This window comes from Cetorhinus maximus, chromosome 1 (genome assembly GCF_964194155.1).
Source record: "Cetorhinus maximus chromosome 1, sCetMax3.hap1.1, whole genome shotgun sequence".
Lineage (NCBI taxonomy): Eukaryota > Metazoa > Chordata > Chondrichthyes > Lamniformes > Cetorhinidae > Cetorhinus > Cetorhinus maximus.
In genome coordinates, this window is record NC_135879.1 from 137,918,176 (window position 1) to 137,937,122 (window position 18,947).

Sequence of the window (18,947 nt, forward strand, 5' to 3'; positions counted from 1 at the left end):
TCCTGAAATGAATAATTGGGATTCTGTAGATTTATCCTACATAATGGTTGTCTGTTGAAACTGCCCAAGTTGCAATGCAAGTCAACTATCCATCAGCTGTCTGCCATATGACAAAAATGCAAGAGTTAAAATGAATATAAATGTATGTATTTTATCAAATTTATATCTTGAAAAATATCATTATTTGAAAATGTGCATGACTCATGTGTATGGCACAAGAATTCAAGGTAAGCTGCACATTTGGCAGTAAGTCAACTGATTCAAAGATAATGATAGAAAACTTGTTTTTTCACATTATTCTTCTTTTGTTGAAGGTGTTAATATTGAACCATTGCATTTTAATGATTTCAACACAATCAAATGTTGTATAGACTAAAATTCTACCACTGCAGATTTATTCTTCCTCTTCTTATGTCACTGAATGTATTTTTTATAGGTAAAGGTATGCAATCCAATAAACGAGATTGAACAGACCAAATGCTGTAGGGAAGAATATTCTAGAGTAGGAATCAATTTTGGTAATACGGATATGTATTCGACCCTGCCTCCATGCACCTGTACGACACTCCTCGAAACAGCAGAAGAAGCTGTTACAGTCTTTGCCATCCAAGCACTCGTAGCCATAATCATCACGTTCTTGTAGGTGTGTGATGTTGTTCACCTGAATTAACGTTGATCCTGGACGGACTTTAATGCCAGGTGATTTCTGCAAATACAGCGAAAAATCATATTATTGAATCTTAATTTTCGGTGAGGATTTAAGTTCTATAAAGGTGAATAAAACAAAGATTAGGAACTGCCACCAAAGGAAGAAAACTATGTGCATCTCTGAATTGCAGATGTTGGCATAATTTGCAGCTCATAAAGCTTCAGCCTAGACACTTCAATGACACTTCACATAACACAGAGGGAGGATTTTTGGCACATCTTGGGCTGGATTGTACACGTGTTTCTTCTGTGCTGCCTGCCCAACAGAACCCAGCCCCCTACCCACTCTCCTCCCTTCCTGGACTGTAGGATCCTCCCTGTTGTATGATGTGCCTGCGTGCCATTGTAATGTAAAGGTGCTTGGCAGAGCAAAGATTAATATGGGGCTGGAGAATAGCACCACACATGGTATGATGCATAGAGTCACATGGTAATAGACTCTGCCAGAATAGTCTCTAGAAAGAACACTCTGGAACCAGCCTGCATGGAGGTAACAGCACCACGCATGACAGCAACCTGCGATCTGTAAATAAAGACTAATAATAAATAGTTCATGTTTAAATATACAAGTCTCAAGATCCCATCATTGAGACATCTAAAGTACCCATATTACAACACTTCCCACCCTAAAACCCTGGGGCTTACCTTCCTGGGCCAACCATGTTCCTCTTTGGTCTTCTTCCTGCAGTCCCGGCGGTTCCCATTACTGAGCCTTGGCACTGCCAGGAGTGATGGAGCTGCCGGGACTTCCTCACGAATGAGGGATGGAAGTTCCACTGTTAGCCAATTTAACCTTCCCACAGAATGTTATGGCTGTGGGGTGGACTGGTGCTGAACAAGCCCGCAACCTCATAAAATCCTGCCCTGTGCCTCTGTCAGCTCTCTTCAAGTATTTATACATTTCCTTTTTGAAGGTTACAATTGAATCTGCTTCCACAACTTTTTTTTAGTGTAATCCAGATCATAACAACTCACTGAATAAAAACAATTTATCATCTATCTTCTGGTTCAGTTGCCAATCATCTTAAACTTGTGCCCTCAAGTTTCTGACCCTTCTGCTAATGACATGGAAATACCAGCCCAATAAAAAAAGACATGAGCAATTCTTTAAGCTATCTCAATGGCTGTTGTTTTAGCTTATGGGTTGAGGTAAATATTTAATCTATGAATGGTAAACTGATCTCTGACAGATTTTCTCCTCCCTTTCTGCTGTCACTGCACCAATTGTCAAGTATAGATGAAAAGGCAGATACGAGGCCTGACAGTGAATCAAAGCTTCTGGGTGTTTTACCCTTCAGTTTTCTCCCATTCTCTGGGGGAAAATGTTTGTCCTGTGCTCAGTACTTCCCACACTAACATGACTTAGAATGACAACGCAGCAGCTAGGAATACCAACAGCAGAAGCAAATCCATAATGCAGCATGCTGCCATATACTATTATATATTTTAAGGAGCTTTGAGGGGAAAATAATGACACATATTTCCTAATTTGATTTAAAATTCAATATGAAATTAATTTAAAAATGTTATCCATTTTAGGTTTTATTTAACTTGTATCCAAAAATGTTTCCCAATAACATTTAGTTGTAATTAATATAGGATTAGGAGGTATAGAAATAAATTAGATGTTCTATGATTTGTCATGTTACACAGTATAACAATTAATGATTGCTTATAGTTTTCTTCAGTAAGTAATTTTGATATGTGCCAATAACCTAAATGGAAATATTCTTAGCAGAGGAATGTGGGGGAATATTTTCACAAAACTGTGTATGTGGCAGAGCAAGTTAAGAAAGTGTACAGAATACTTGGCTTTGTAAATAGGGGCTTTGAATACAAAACAACAAAGCCTTGACAAATCACTGGTTAAGCCTCAGCTGGAACATTGGGCAGAATCTTCCGTACCAGCTGGCATCGCGCAACTCGGCAGCGTGAGTGGACAAGATGGCGAGAAGGCCAAAAACCAGACTCACAGCAACGTGAAACCAGTTTGCGATCATCAGCTCAGCCTGTCGATGGTGGGCCACGTTTCCCGCCATCAGACGTTGGGAACCTCATTGTAATACAACTACATATTGTAAGGCCAGCCCGCTGGAATCGTCCCCCCAGCTGGATCATCTGCCCACGTCAGCATGATTACACACTTGTGCAGAACACATCTTGACCAAGTTTGACGTGCAGGGGTTGGGACTCACGACCAGGGCTTCGGTCACATCGTGGACATCCGAGGAGCAGAAGATGCTGGAGCCTGACAGCAATGGCACATTGGAGGAACATTACTGCTGGGTGGATTCTTATGGACATGGCTCTACTGCGAAGCAGCTCGCGGAAGATGGAAAGTCACCGTTGACAACGGATGATGGTCGAGGGGTGGAGAGGGAGGCCTAGCTATGTTTAGGAGTGGAAGGTATATCAGGAGGGTGGGAGAGGAAGGTCTAGGATCAACTGGGAGGAAGGGATGTCAGGATGAGGTGAGGTTGGCAGGGGGGAATAAAGGTGTCAGTGGAGGTGGGGTTGGGAGGTGGGGAAAGGAAGGTGTCAGGATGGGGTGAGGTTGGGAGGGAATGAAGATGTCGGGGGAGGTTAGGAGGGGGAAGTGGGTAACAGGGGAGAAAATAGCAACTGGGGTGGTAGGTGTAAGGGGGGTGGAAAGTGTAAGGGAAGGAGGTCAGAGGGGGAAAGAAGTGAGGAGAGGGGAGGGAATCCATGGGGAGGAAGGAGTGTGGAGAAGGGAAGAAGACCAGGGGAAGGAAGGAATATGGAGAGGGGAGGGAGTAAGGATGGAGGAAGAAGGGTGGAGGAAAGAGTGATGAGGGGGGAAGGACTAAGGGTGGTTGAAGAAGTAACGGTGCCTGAAGGAGTCTGGAAGGGGGTAAGACTAAGCCTGAGTGAAGTCCGGGGGAGGACCTGTGGGAGGGGGAGTCCTGGGGGAAAGGGCGTCAAAGGGGGAAAGGGTTTCCAAGGAGGGAAGAAGTTCCAAGGGGGGAAGGGGTGTGGAGGGGGAAAGGGGTCCAGAGAGGGAAGGGGTCCGGAGGGGGGGATGTCTAGGCAAACGTGCTAGGGAGGGCTCTGATGAATCCATAACTGCTTCCTGGGGAGCGAACTGAGGGTGGGAGTGGTGAGGGAATGGTGAGAATGACCGAGAGCAGTGTGAGGCAGTAGGGTGGGAGGGTGAGGGTTCTATGGTAGCTTTAAAAGGGACAGCAAGGGTGGTTGGTGGGGACTCAGAGGCAGACACGAGCCTGGAGGTGGGAAGGAGGAGTTCGGGGAGGTGAATGTAGATGGGGGTGGTGTTTTTGGGAAGGAAGGAAATGTGCACATTCACCTGGACATCCCCGAAGGATAAAGGTTGTGTTTGGTAGGTCACACCAGAGGGGGTTAACAGTGATGGAGGAAAGTAAATGGGTCACTGGGAAAGGGGAAAAGACGGGGAAGCTTATAAAAAGGTGAATCAAGACCATGCAGTCTAAATCGAAAGTGAAACGACAGTCGTGGTGGGCGAGATCAGGAGCTGCATGGGAGTGTGATCATTGGGTGAGCAGAGATGCAGGTCAACTCAGGTGGACAACTGAAAAAAGTAGGCAGCACTGAAAATGCTCATGACCTTGAGATGAGTGTGGTATGTGAAGGATCCGAGAACATGAGAGAGTACTTGTACGAGGCTCCAAAAGGCCTTTCACACATACACTTCTCCCTCCAGAATCCCCTGTTGGCCAGCTGCTTCCTCTGTGGTGACAGAGGATGAGGTCAAGTGATCACAGGCAAAGGGGACTCGGAGGGAGAGGGCAGCATCTGAGATTCCTGAGTGGATGACCCAGGGGTGTCCAGCTGCTGCTTCTCCTCCCTTTGGGTTCCCAAGGGTCCTGGCCTGATGCCTTGGGGGGAAGGAGCACCTGAAGGGATGCCGAGGTGCCCCATTTCCCTCTCGCATGGCCACTGCATGAAGTTGCCCATGGCTCACGCGATGTGAGTGCAGGTCAACACACCGCTCTGCATTCTGCAGGACCAGGGTCTCCATGGCATCTGCCATCCTCCCCACGATATCTCCTTACATGCAAATTCAGCAGGTGGGCACACTCCTCTGACTTACATGCCACTCTGTTGAGGGCTTCCAATAGCTCTGCATGATGTTCCCACGCCTTCTGCTGACTCTCCAGGATGAGTTAGAGGGCCAAATTCAGAGGCTTGTCATCTGACTCAGACTCACAGATGCCACTTCCCCAGGAGTCCTCTGAATGCCAGGGAGCTCGGCTGAACCTGTCCCCTCCTGCTGTGGACATGTATCCGTGTGGTGACCATCAGATTGTGAACCAGACTCTGCCCTAGATCTAGGTCCCACCGAGGTGTTTGTCTCTGTGCTGGTGCAGGGTGTGGGTAAGCGCTGTGACGGGTCTTCCAAGCTGCTTATTTCCCAATGGAGGAGGTGTCCTCTTGGCTGGAGGTGAGGACCTGGGTGGAGCTAAGGATGTCAGTCACTTGGCAGAGCTCCCTGTGAGCCAAAGTAGAGATAATTAATGCATGGCAGCAGAGTCAAAAGCAGGAGAGAGCTCACTCACAATGTGTTGAGGGTGGAATGATCTGGTGCAGGATCCTCACGAGGGTGTTCGCCGCCGACCTCACCATCACCGCAGGCATGGTCCATGTACTCACCAGTCAGCGCGATGGCACATTCTTCAAAGTGAGTGAGGGGCCTAATGTGGGCCACTTCACCTACAGCCTGGGACCTCTTCCTGCTGATGAGAGCTGGCTTCTCCTGCATGAAAACAGATGGAGAGAGTGTGAGCAGGACGCATGACACTGTGGAATGATTGTGTGGTGAGCGAAGCCATGGACAGAATGAGGACGTGAGCTAGAGAGGGTATGAGTCTTATGGAGATGGAGATGTGAGGGTGTGAGTGAGAGTTAGTGGTGTTGTCCCTTGAGGTGTGCAATCCCTGTGAATGTGTGATGGATTTGTGAGCGTGTGAGTTGAAAGTGATGAGAACAGTGAGTTACCCTGGTGGAATGGATGAGACCATTCATCCTGTAGCGGCACTGGGTGGCTGTCCCTTTTTGCAGGTTATTGGCGATGACCATCACCTCCCACGTTGGATTGGCATTGCAGCTGCCCACCTTGCAGCCAGAGCGGGGCTAGAGGACATCATGGCGGGCCTCCATGGTGTCGAAAAGATGCTTGACGGACGTGTCACTGAAGTGTGAGGCTGCAATCTTTTTGCCTTTCGGGGCCATCCCGTCTTCCGAGCAGCAGTCTTGATCTGGAAGCGCTGAGAGGTGTGCGCGCAGCTGTACTTTAAATGTGGTGCTTGGCGTGATGAAGCGGTGAGGTAATGGCATGGCAGGCAAATGAGAGCCCGGCCACCATGGAAAGGCATGTTTCCTGGAAATGCAGTGGGATTGGGATGATACGGCATGGGGAGCTTCCATTGTGCCTGACAGGTAAAGCGCAATAAAACTACAGCACCTAGTGTAAACCTGGGAAGATTCTGCCCACTGTGTGCCTTTCTGGGCACCATCTTTTGGACAGGTTGTCAAAGCTTTGGAAACAGCGCAAAGGATGTTTACCAGAATGATACCAGGAAATGAGGGACTTCAATTATGTGGAGTCACAGGAGAAGCTAGCTCCTCAGGGCAAATATGTCTAACAGGAGACCAAATAGGGATATTGTGTTCTAAATGATTTGGGAGGCCAGGGGGAGCCATTTAGTAGAGCAAGTAGGGAGAAATGGTTTCCTTTGGGAGTGGATCAGTAACCCAAGGTAAGAGATTTAAAATCATTGGCAAAACATCTAGAAGGACAAGGAGGAGAAATCTCTTCACACAGAGGGTTGTTAATATCTGAAATCTGGGTGATGGAGTCAGGTTCCATAGTAACTTTCAAAAGGCAGTTGGACATGTACCTGAACAGGACTAATTTGCACAGATATGGGAAAAAATCTTGGGTATAGGACTAAATTGGACAACTCTTTCAAAGAAACTGCAGAGGTTTGACAGGTCAAATGACCTCCTTTTGTAATATTCTATGATTTAATCATTTGAAAAACATATTTATTAAATATGATGTAGTTTTTAAAATAAAACAGTGAAAAGGAGTTATGGTGATTCATGCTGTTTAGATTATTTTGATGAAACAATATCTGCTTGTAGAGCGTGAACTAACTCAGAAATCAGTGGATAAGTACCTTGCTTTCTCTTGCCTTTCCTTTGTCTTCATTTTCACTTATGATTCTCCCCATATGACACAATTTGTCCACATCCAGAGAGGAGTCAGAACATTAGCGTCACGTGTGATCCACAAGTAGTGCTTCCTGAACTCCCAAATAAATTACGATTCAGGTCAACTATGCTTGTAATGTCCATTTTTTATTCACCACTTTTCTAACTAGTTAGTGCTCCAGCTACTCTTGAGCCCAAGATGAAAGGGACTTCAGAGCAACTGACAGCCATTTGACTGATTGGAAGTCGATTGCTTAATGAAAAAAGTGTATATAATGCCTTTCATGTCCTCAGAACCAATGAAAGTATAGTCACTACTGAAATGTAAGAAATGGACAGTTAATTTGTGCAAGCAAAGTCCCACAAACAGCCTGACCCTAACTCTAAACATGACTAAATTGTTTTGGCTAAGATCATTGAAGGATAAATATTAGCAAATACACCAAGAAGTCTCCCCTGCTTTTGCCATGGGATTTTTTACACGTATCTAAGAGGCTTCACAGGATCTTGCCTTAACATCTCATTAAAGGACAACACCTCCATTAGTGCATCACTCCCTCAGTACTACAGTGAAGTGTCAGCCTACAGTATGTGCTCAAGTAGCACAAATTGACTTGAACTGCTCTAGTTTTTAAGTCATAAAACAGTTGCATAGCAGTGAGACAGTCTGCCTCCAGTCTGGGTAGGTGTGGTCCCTATTTCCAAATTTGTGCAAACCATGTTTAGGCTTGGTTCAGTTTCCTGCAGCGCCAAGTCAAGCCCTGAAAGTGGGACAAGATCAAATTCAATATCCAAGCCTTTGGAATGAGCCCACAGCTTCTGGCTTAGAGGTGAGAGTGGTGAGAGTGGCACTAGAGGTGAGAGTGGCACTAGCGGTGAGAGTGGTGAGAGTGGCACTAGAGGTGAGAGTGGTGAGAGTGGCACTAGAGGTGAGAGTGGCACTACAAATCCAAGGCTGACAGCCAAATACCATTTGAAATATTTTCGGAAAACTAGTTTCAGATCTCTTTGTATCTGATGCTGTCTATTTTCTGTCTTCCCAATTACAAGACTGAGTGAAATGCCAGATGGAAGAAGGTAAGTATAAGGATTAAATGGTTTCCTAATTATTTTGAAAATGAAGACATTCAGAACATAGTTATTAGGGACACGTAAATTCAAGTCTCAGAGGACACTAATCGCCATGTCAAAAAGGAAACAGCAGGCTGTGGGCGGAATCGTCTCAAACTTGCACAAAGTGCGTTAGGGGACGGCAAAATGATGTTTAACCCGCTGGCCGCAATGGCAGATTTTTGCGCTGTATTGTCCCAAGCCTCACTAATAATTTATTCCCTGGAAACATGCCGGATCATTGGCGAGGCAGCCTCTGATTCACCTGCCCCGCCGTCACCTCAGGCAGTGAGTAATCCGGGCGTCATATTTAAAGGCCGCCCCTGCACAGAGCTAGCACTCTCTAAGGGATTGCAAGCTGCTGCAGAGTCATGGCTGCCAAAAGGAGGAAATGGGCTGCCCCCAGATTTAGCTATGCCTCCCTGGGGCACCCATTGGATGCAGTGGAGGCCTGCCATGATGTCCTCCATCCCCACTCTGGGTGAAGACCAGCAAGCAAGGTCATCAATCCAGCATGGGAGGCGGTGACAGCAGTGGTCAGTGCCAATGCCCTGCAAAAGAGGGCAGCCACCCATTGCTGAAAGAGGATGGATGATTTCATCCATTCCACCACGCACACACTCATCCGCTCTCCATGCGCACACTCACAAACCCATCACATGTCCTCAGGGATCTCACTCACTGCCAGTTCAAGGGACATTACCATTCACTCTCTCACACACACTTTCATTTGCCTTGCAGATCGTGTCATCCCATCTATGGCACCACTCACCATCCACACGTGCAAGGCATCCTTCTCATCTAGCCTAACAGGTGTCCTGCTTACACTCTCTCCGTCTATTTTCATGCAGGACCAGCTGGCACACAACAAAAGGAAAAGGTCACAGACTGGTGGAGACATCAAGGTCCTCATAGACTTTGAGAATAGTCATGCAGCTGGCTGGTGACGATCTGGACCATTCCTGTGCTGACGGTGAGGTCGACAGTGCTCAACTAAGTGAGTATCCAGCAGTGCAACTATGCCGGAGTGAGTTCCCCTGTTCCACAGTCCCCTGCCATGCACTCATTTTCTCTCCTTGCTTTCACAGGCACACCTAAGAAACAGCCAAAGGGGTCCAAGAGCCAGGTCCTTGATTCAAGTCCCAAAGACACCTCGGAAGAAGAATCTTATGACACCCTAATTGAAGACCCGTCACAGCTCACCCACACCCTCCATCAGCGCAGAGACACACACCTCAGTCGGACCTAGCTCTAGAGTAGTCTTGGGGTCACAGTCTGGTGGGCACATCGCACTGTCTGTTTCACAGCAGGTGGAGGCAGGGACTTCCCAGGTTTTCGGCACGCGAAGGACTGCTGTGGGCCAGAAATCTGCTGAGTCCGAGTCAGATAATGAGCCTCTGGACTCGGTCATACTTCAGTTGCTGGACCTGCAAAGGCAAGGCCAGGAACATCAGGAAGGAATGCCCGCTGCACTCTTCAGATTGCAATGCACGATGGAGGAGTCCGTCTGCCTTCAGTCTGAGGCGAGAGCGCTGGCATTGCAATGTACCGAGGTCAACACTGGTGGGATGGAGGTCGCTGTGGAGATTTTGGTCCAGGACATCAGACCTGCACTGCTGCGCAGGCTGGACGCCATCGCTGACACCATAGTTGGCCTCCAACAGTCTCAACAGAAGAGGGATGCAGGCCAGCTCAATCTCACTACAGTTTACCCTTTCATTAAGTAGTCAGCCAGGGGCCCTTGGACATCCATAGTGAGGAGGATCAGCAGGTTAACACCCCAGGGCCACCCATCCAACTGACTCCGAGTGTCCAGCCCATCCGAATCCCCTCTTCCTGTGACCTCAGTAGCTCCAGCTTCACATGTCGAGGATGGTGCCACTCCTACACTGTAGGTCTCCAAAAGTAGGCCGGGGCCCTCCAGTCCTCGGTACTCCAGAGGGCGCCTGCCAAAATCATCACAAGTGAAGCGTTGCAGTCAGCAGGCGGCCTCCACCTCCACTGTGGATGTCCGGGAAGCACTAATATATAGCAGCATGGTTAGGAAGGTTACGAAGATATAGTTGCACAGCCTGGGTACGGATGTTAATCACTTGTACATAATCTTCACGATTGTAAATAAACTCGCAAGAATGTCTCCCTGCCTATGGCTCCTTGTTATGATGAGCAGTGTTTGTGTCACTCAGATGTGAAACCCTGGTTCCTGCACAAGATAAAGGCAGGTGTCTCAGTCCAGGGCCTCTTTCTTGTGCAGCGTGTAACCTTTAGACCAAAGTGATGGTCCAGCCTCACACTCACTGGACACAATACTGATGCCTGCACCTCGATGGCACTGGTCATTGCTGCCAGAATGTTGTGGGCAGGTGTCACAGAGTTCCATCATTCTCTCTGTGGCTCTCAGCACCTTTGGGGTGGGGCTGGCCCCCTCCATCTCTTCAGCATCTGTGACCGGTCAGTGTGCTCCTGAAGGGATTGGGTGCTGGAGGCTGACAAAGGATCAGGTGCATTTAAAGTTTCATGACTGCACCTCTGCAATATGACTCTGATCACAGAGCTGCCCTCAGCCAGACAGGAGTCAGACATTCACAGAGGCAATGTGAAGATCTATGGAGTGCCCTCACTGTATGTCGTCATCATCCTCCTGGAATCTAGTGACTATTAGGGCCTCTGCTGCATCTCCATGACATGAGTCTGAGCACTGAGGGTATGTGCACTGCTATCAGCCACACAGGGGTCAAATATTCACAGGTTCAAGGTGAGGATATCAGGACTGTCCTCACTGCATCTCATCATCATCCTCCACGAATCTTGCAGCTATGAGAGCCTCCCGAGCACACCTGCCTCGCCTGGCCAGTGCAATGGCCTCATTGCCGGCATCCTTGTCTTCGAGGACCTAATCACTGGCATCCCCTTTTATGTTCTCTTCATCAGAGGAGACGTGCAGCTCTTCCATCTCCCCCCATTGCAGCGCCAGGTTGTGGAGTGCGCAGCAAGCGACAATGATGCGCAACACCCTCAGGGGACTGTATTGCAGTGCTCCACCGAACCTGTTGAGGCACCAGAACCTCATTTTCAAAATGCCTATCATTTCCTCCACCAAAGTCCAGGTCAAAGCATGAGCCTTGTTATACCGTTGCTCTGCTGCATTCTGAGGCCACCGCATAGGCATCCTCTGTGGGTAGCCACACCCTCTGTGGGTAGCCCTTGTCCCTGAGGAGCTATCCCTGCAGCCTCTGTGGACCCTGGAAGATGTCAGAGATCTGAGACCTGCTGAGGATGTAAGAGTCATGGACGCTTCCAAGCTATTGTGTACAGACCTGCATCATGCATTTGTTGTGGTCGCAGACCAGCTGAACATTCAGCGAGTGGAAGCCCTTGTGGTTGGCGTGCTTGTTGCCATGGAGATCTAAGCACCATGTGAATGCAGTTGATGGCACGCTGCACCTGTGGAAAACCAGAGATCACCACAAATCTCAGCTTTCTTGTGGACACTCCCTGGGAATCGTGTGCAGTCTTGTAGGATGTGTTTGTGGTGGTCGCAGACCAGCTGAACGTTCAGCAAGTTAAAATCCTTGTGGCTGGCATAGTTGACTTCTTGTTGCCATGGAGATCTAAGTGCCACGTGAGTGCAGTCGATGGCACCCTGCACCTGTGGAAAACCAGAGATCGGGAAAAATACCAACTCTCTTGCTTCCTGGCTTTCCTGATCCTGGGTGAAATGCAAAAAGTTCTATGCCTTCACAAAAATGACACCCATGACCACCTGGACACACTTGTATGCGGAGTCTTGCGAGATCCCACACAGACCACCTGTGACGCCCTGGAAGGAGCCACTGGCATAAAACATTGAGCGCTGCAGTCACTTTCATGGCCACTAGCAGTGGATGCCCTCCATATCCCCATGGTGCCAAATCCTGCAGCAGGTGGCATATGTGACCGATCAGTTCGCTAGACATGTGCAGTCTTCAGTGACATTGGTTCTCAGTCACTTGCAGGAATGACAAGTACTGTCTATAGACCTTTGGCCTAGCAAAGCACTGATGAACGAGGGCTCGCTGTGGATATTCAGCTATTTCCAGCAGGCCCTGCCACCCCTTCACCTTGAGGGAGGTTCTCCTCTCTTTGCTGAGCCAGGCGCCTCCGTTGCTCTCTTCTTCTTCTTCTTCTCTGCTCCCTGTAAGCCACGAGGCACAGCGCTAAATCACCAGGCTCCATGATCCTGAAGTTCTCCTCCTGCAGGATCAAAGAGAGATACGTGTGTATTAGCATATGTGAACTAAGGACCTCTCTTTGTTAAGTCTCAAGTTCCCTTCACGCATGCAGGAGATTGCTGGCCACCGCTTGGATGGACAGTTTGTACTGTGCTCATTGGCTGTCCGAAACCCCACCTACCTCCGCCTCACTCCACTTGACCAATTGGTGGTAGCTTCGGACACTGGACTGCATGCTATGCTCTCAGCTCAGGCACATGCATTCTCTTAACCCACACTGCAAGGCTGCACTGTTAGCTTGAACCATGATGGATACCAGTCCAAAGCTTAATAAAGACATTGTTGCAAGGGGCTGTGAGCGCCTCCACCAGTGACTGCTGCATGGCCACCTTTCACAAAGGGATTCTACAACTTGCCCAGTCAGCGACTGTTCTGCTGCCTGCTAAAACACACATTAATTTGCAGTCTGCAGCCGAGGGATGAAAAGTTCCGGAGCATTTGGTGGCACTTTTATGCTTTTTTGTTGCTTGAGTGGCAGAAAAGCTTAAGACCACATTACTCCAAGCATGTCAATGGAGCTGCAGCTGAATAGTCTCTGTTGTGGAAGAATGCTTACTTTTGGCAAGCTTTTCCAAGTGCGTGGTCACTTCCCTCACCCCCCTCACCCTTATATGTGCTTGTGTACTTCCATCAGTCCATGCTGCCTTGCCCCCCACCCTAATGGCCTGACCTGCACTGGAGACCTAGAGCCGGCACCACACTGAGGACCAGCCAGAAAAGAACAACTTACCTGTGCTCCCCGCTGAATGCGCAGCGCCTCTTCCTTGATGTCCTATGGGCAATGTTCATGAGCGTTGTGCAACGTTGTGCGCACTCACCTCCAAGTTCCCCTCAAAGTCCAGCTTGCCAGGCGAATACCTTTTCTGTACAGTTGTGAAACGTGTCGGCACGCAATCATGCCAACATGCCCAGATGATCCAGCGAGAGGGAATGATTCCGGCGAGCTGGGCTTATAATTAGATGCAAATTTATTAAAATGATGTTCCCGATGTATGGTTGGATATGATCTTAGGACATTGTTGAGAGAGGTAAGGCATCCTTTGGGACAGGTCAGGTGCCCTATGGGATTGTTAAAAGTAAACATGATTGTGTGTAAAAAGTGCATAACCTCGTTGGAATTGTCAGGCTGTCAAAGACCTATCAAGCTGTCAAAGAACTGTCAAAACTCATTGGAACTGTCAAAGTTCATTGGGACTGTCAAAGCTCTCAAGCCATTTAACTCAGCAGGACTTTAAATTTTAAAAATGTTGTGGAGTTTTAAAAAAAAGCAATGCCTGATATTTCATTCTCTCTGTTGACATAAGCCTGAGGGTTATCCTTATAGGATTGGTGCTGTATGACTGATTTCACAACCTAACATTATTACAGTGGAGGGCCTGTTAAGTGAGCAGTTTAATTGACAGTTCCAAGTGATTGTAGAATAGAGATACATGTTTTCATAAGAGATTACTTGATGGAATTTCAGTGGCATAGTGGTATTAAATGTTTTTTTTAATCAATGAGAGTTTTTTTTCAAACAGTGATTTCATCCAAACACAGCATGTTTCCTGATATTTGCCCATGATAGTGAGTTGGCATGGAGGGGGTAAGAGAAAAGGGTGGTGGGTAGGGGGCATGGATTTGCATGAGTTGGCATTGGAGCTATAACGGGCTATGGGGATGAATGGGGGACATGGGTTGGAATAGAGGGTATGAGGAACCATGAAGTTGTGTGGAGGGGCAAAGGGTGGCATTGGGATATAAAAGGACATAGTGGATTGAGCATATGGTGGCATAGGGGTCTGAGGGGCCATGGAGTGGTGGGTGGTGGCATGAGATGGCATGAATTAGGTGGGGGCGCAACGAGGTGTGAGGAGCGAGGGCTGGAGGGCTGCTTTTTTAAATTAAGTTTTAAAATAACTTCAACAAAAGAAATGGCAGATGAATTGAGCAGGTATTTTGCATCAGTCTTCACTCTAAAGTAACATCCCAGAAGCAGTTATGAATCAGGAAATGCAAGGGAGGGAGGAAATCAGGAAAGTTATAATCACCAGAGAAGTGGTATTAAGTAAATTATTGGAGCTGCAGGTTGACAAGTGCTGGGCCCTGATGGGCTTCATCCTAGGGTCTTAAAAGAAGTGGCTAGTGAGATAATTGATGCATTGGTTTTGGGGAGGCAGTGGCATAGTGGTATTGTCACTTGACTGGTAATGGCACATGGTGAAATTTGAATTCAATAAAAATCTGGAATTAAAAGTCTGATGATGACTGTGAAACCATTGTCTCAAAAACCCATCTGGTTCACTAATCCCCAGAAGGAGATCTGCCATACTTACCTGATCTAGCCTACATGTGACTCCAGACACACAGCAATGCAGCAGACTCTGAACAAGGACAATTAGGGATGGACAATAAATGTGGGCCCTAGCCAGCAAATGAATGAATAATAAAAAAAAAAATCTGAAACTCACTAGATTCAGGGAAGCTCCTATTAGATTGGAAGATAGCATTACTCAAAAAGGGAGGCAGATGGAAAGTGGGAAACTACAGGCCAGTTAGCTTAACATCTGTCATGGGGAAAATGTTAGAATCTATTACTAAAGAAGCTATAACAGGGTACTTGGTTAAGTTCAAGGTAATCAGGCAAAGTCAACATGGTTTTGTGGAAGGGATATAATGTTTAACCAACTTATTGGAGTTCTTGGAGGAAGTAACATATATAGTGGATAAAGGGAACCGGTGGATGTGTTGTACTTGGATTTCCAGAAGGCATTTGATAAAGTGCCACATCAAAGGTTATTGAGGAAAATAAAAGCTCATGATATAGGGAGTAACATATTGACATGGATAGGAGATTGGCTGGCTAACAGGAAGTAGAGAGTGGGCATAAATGTGTCTTTTTCAGGTTGACAAGGTATAACAAGGGATGCGCCACAGGACTAATGTTGGGGCCTCAGGTGTTTATAATTTCTATAAATGATTTGGATGAAGGGATAGATGGGCTGGTTGCCAAATTTGCTGATGACACAAAGGATGGTAGGAAAGTAAGTTGTGAAGAGGACATAAGGAGGCTACAAACAGATATAGATAGGATAAGTGCGTGGGCAAAGATCTGGCAAATGGAGCATAATGTGGGAAAATGTGAAATTGTTCATTTTGGCAGGAAGAATGAAAGAGAGGCATATTATCTAAATGGTGAGAGATTGCAGAGCTCTGAGGTGCAGAGGGATCTGGGTGTCTTAGTGCATGAACTGCAAAAGGCTAGTATGCAGGTACAGCAAGTAATTAGTACAGCTAATGGAATGGTATCATTTATTGCAAGCGGAATTGAATACACAAGTAGGGAGATTATATTTCAGTTATACAGAACACTAGTGAGATCACAACTGAAGTGTTGGTCACCTTATTTAAGACAGGACATAAATGCGTTGGAAGCAGTTCAGAGAAGGTTTACCAGACTAATACCTGGAATGGGCCAGTTGTCTTATGAGGAAATGTTGGATAGGCTAGGCTTGTATCCACTGGAGTTTAGAAGAGTAAGAGGTGACTTTGTTGAAACATGTAAGATCCTGAGAGGTCTTGGCAGGGTGGATGTAGAAAGGATGTTTTCTCTTGTGGGAGAATCTAGAACTAGGGGTCACTGTTTAAAAATAAGGGGTTGCCCATTTAAAATGGAGATGAGGCAAAAGTTTTTCTCTCAGATGGTGGTCAGTCTTTGGAACTCTCTTCCTGAAAAGTTGGTGGAAGCAGAGTCTTTGGATATTTCTAAGGCAGAGATGGATAGATTCTTGGTAAGCAAGGGGCTGATAAGTTATTGGGAGTAGGCAGGGTGCAGATTTGAGGTTACTATCAGATCAACCATGATCTTATTAAATAGTGGAGTAGGCTTGAGGGGCTGAATGGCCTCCTCCTGCTCCTTGTTCGTATGTTCGCATGTGCATAAGTGATGGTGCACGGAGGCAGGCCTTCCGCTTAGCCCACCTCCATGCCTGACAATTTCCACAGGCAGCAGGACCAACTTCTAATCCAGCCCACTCCTCACATCCTCCCCAGACTGCAAATCCAAACTTCAGGATCACTTTTTCCCGGGTTGGATTCATGAAGCCGGGAAATGTCCTCAATCTGCGCACCCAACCTGGGAGTGAAATTCCAGGCTAAAGAGCTATCCGGTCTAAACTCATTGACTGATAAAGGAAAATATCCCATTTGCCCCCTTGGTCACCTTATCTACTTGTCTAGCCATCTTCAGCAATCTGTGGACACACATTTCAATCTCCCTCTGTTCCCTTACACTTCTCAGGCTCCTACCATTTATTGTGAATTCCCTTGCCTGTTTGCTCTCTCCAAATGCACTACCTCACACATCTCCATTTTCCATTTAAATTCCATTTGCCATTTTTCTACTCATCTGACTAGAGCATTGATATCTTCCTAAATTCTACAGATTTCTTCCTCACTATCAACCATACACTAATTAATTTAAAATCTGCAAACCCCTTAATCATACTATCTACATATAAGTCTAAATCATTGATATACACCATGAAAAGCAAGGGCCCTAACACGGTGCGCTGCATATCCCCACTGGAAATAGCCTTCCAGTCACGCTGACACCATTGACCATTACCCTTTATATCCTGGTACTTTTATTTATCCGTTCACAGGATGTGGGCATCACTGGCTGGGCCAGCATTTAGTACCCATCTCTAATTGCCCTGGAAAGGATGGTGGTGAGCTGCCTTCCCGAACTGCTGTAGTCCATATGGTTTAGGCATACTCACGATGCTGTTAAGAAGGCAGTTCCAGGATTTTGACCCAGTGATGATATAGTTCCAAGTTAGGATGGTGTGTAGCTTGGAGGAGGACTTGCAGGTGGTGGTGTTCCCATGCACCTGCTGCCCTTGTCCTTCTAGGTGGTAGGGGTCGTGGGTTTGCAAGGTTCTGTCAAAGGACCCTTGGTGAGTTCCTGCAGCACATCTTGTAGATGGTACACACTGCTGCCACTGTATGTCAATAGTGGAGGGAGTGAATTTTTAACGTGGTAGTTGGGGTGCCAATCAAGCGGGCTGCTTTGGCCTGGATGGTGTTGAGCTTCTTGAGTTGTTGGAGCTGCATTCATCCAGGCAACTGGAGAGTATTCCATCACACTCCTGACTTGTGCCTTGTAGAATGTGGACAAGCTTTGGGGAGTCATGAGGTGAGTTATTCACCTCAGAATTCCCAGTCTCTGACCAGCTCTTGTAGCCATAGCATTTGTATGGCTATTCCACTTCAGTTTCTGGTCAATGGTAACCCCCAGGATGTTGATAGTGGGGGATACAGTGATGGTAATGCCATTAAATGTCAAGGGAAGATGGTTAATTCTCTCTTGTTGGAGATGCTGATTGCCTGGCCCTTGATTGGCACAAATGTTACTTGCGACATGTAGCCCAAGCCTGGATATTGTCTTGCTGCATATGGACATGGACTGCTTCAGTACCTGAGGAGTTGCAAATGGTGCTGGACATTGTGCAATCATCAGCAAACGTCCCCACTTCTGACCTTATGATGGAGGGAAGGTCACTGATGAAGCAGCTGAAGTTGGTTGGGCTAGGATGCTAGCCTGAGGAATTCCTGCAGCGATGTCCCGGGACTGATATGATTGATCTCCAACAACAACAACTATCTTCCTTTGTGCTGGGTATGACTCCAACCAATGAAGAATTTTCCCCTGGTTCCCACTGACTCCAGTTTTGCCAGGGCTCCTTGATGCCACACAGTCAAATGCTGCCTTGATGTCAAGGCCAGTTACTCTCACCTCACCTTTTGAGTTCAGCTCTTTTGTCCATGTTTGGACCAAGGCTGTAATGAGGTTAGGAGTTGAGTGGCCCTGGTGGAACTCAAACTGAGTGTCAGTGAGCAGGTTATTGCTGAGTAAGTGCCACTTGATAGCACTGTCGACACCTTCCACACTTCGCTGATGATTGACAGTGGACCTATGGGGTGGTAATTGGCTGGGTTGGATTTGTCCTGCTTTTTGTGGCTTGGACACACTTGGGTGATCTCCCACACTGGTGGGTAGATACCAGTGTAGTAGCTGTACTGCAGCAGCTTCGCTGGGGTGGGTCTTGTTCTGGAGCAAACGTCTTCAGTACTATCGCCAGAATATTGTTAGGACCCATAGTCTTTGCAGTATCCAGTGATTTCAGACGTTTCTTGATATCACTTGGAGTCAATTAAATTGGCTGAAGACTGGCATTTGTAATCATAGAGTCATAGAAAGTTTACAGCACAAAAAGAGGCCACTTGGCCCACTATGTCTGTGCTGGCTGAAAAATGAACTACTCAGCCTAGTCCCACTTTCCAGCATTTGGTTCACAGTCTAGACATCTTTCAAATGAGTTGAAGGTTTCTGCCTCTACTACCCTTTCAGGCAGTGGGTTTCAGCCCCCCACAACTCTCTAGGTGAAAGAAGTTTTCCTCATCTCCCCTCTAATCTTTCTATCAATCACTTTAAATCTATGCCCCTAGTCACTGACCTCTCTGCTTAAGTAAATAGGTCCTTCCCATCCATTATGTCCAGGCCTCTCACAATTTTTTACATCTCAATCAAATCTCCCCTCAGTCCCTCTGTTCCAAGGAGAACAACCCCAGCCTATCCAATCTTTCCTCATAGCTGCAATTTTC

At 47.1% G+C, this 18,947-nt stretch overlaps 1 protein-coding gene across 2 annotated transcripts in view; it reads right to left on the bottom strand.

The window, feature by feature from the left end:
* Window positions 1-430: 430 nt before the first annotated feature.
* LOC144688357 (gamma-aminobutyric acid receptor subunit gamma-1-like) overlaps window positions 431-18,947 on the bottom strand; it is a 71,191-nt gene continuing 52,674 nt past the window's right edge. Inside the window, exons 6-7 of one of the 2 annotated variants that reach the window (XM_078554856.1) lie at window positions 7,286-7,302; window positions 431-706 (exon numbers count right to left, since the gene is read on the bottom strand). In XM_078554856.1, coding sequence (XP_078410982.1) covers window positions 431-706; window positions 7,286-7,302 — 293 coding nt within the window. The remainder of the gene's footprint in view (window positions 707-7,285; window positions 7,303-18,947) is intronic. The other variant, XM_078554939.1, reaches the window with a different exon arrangement.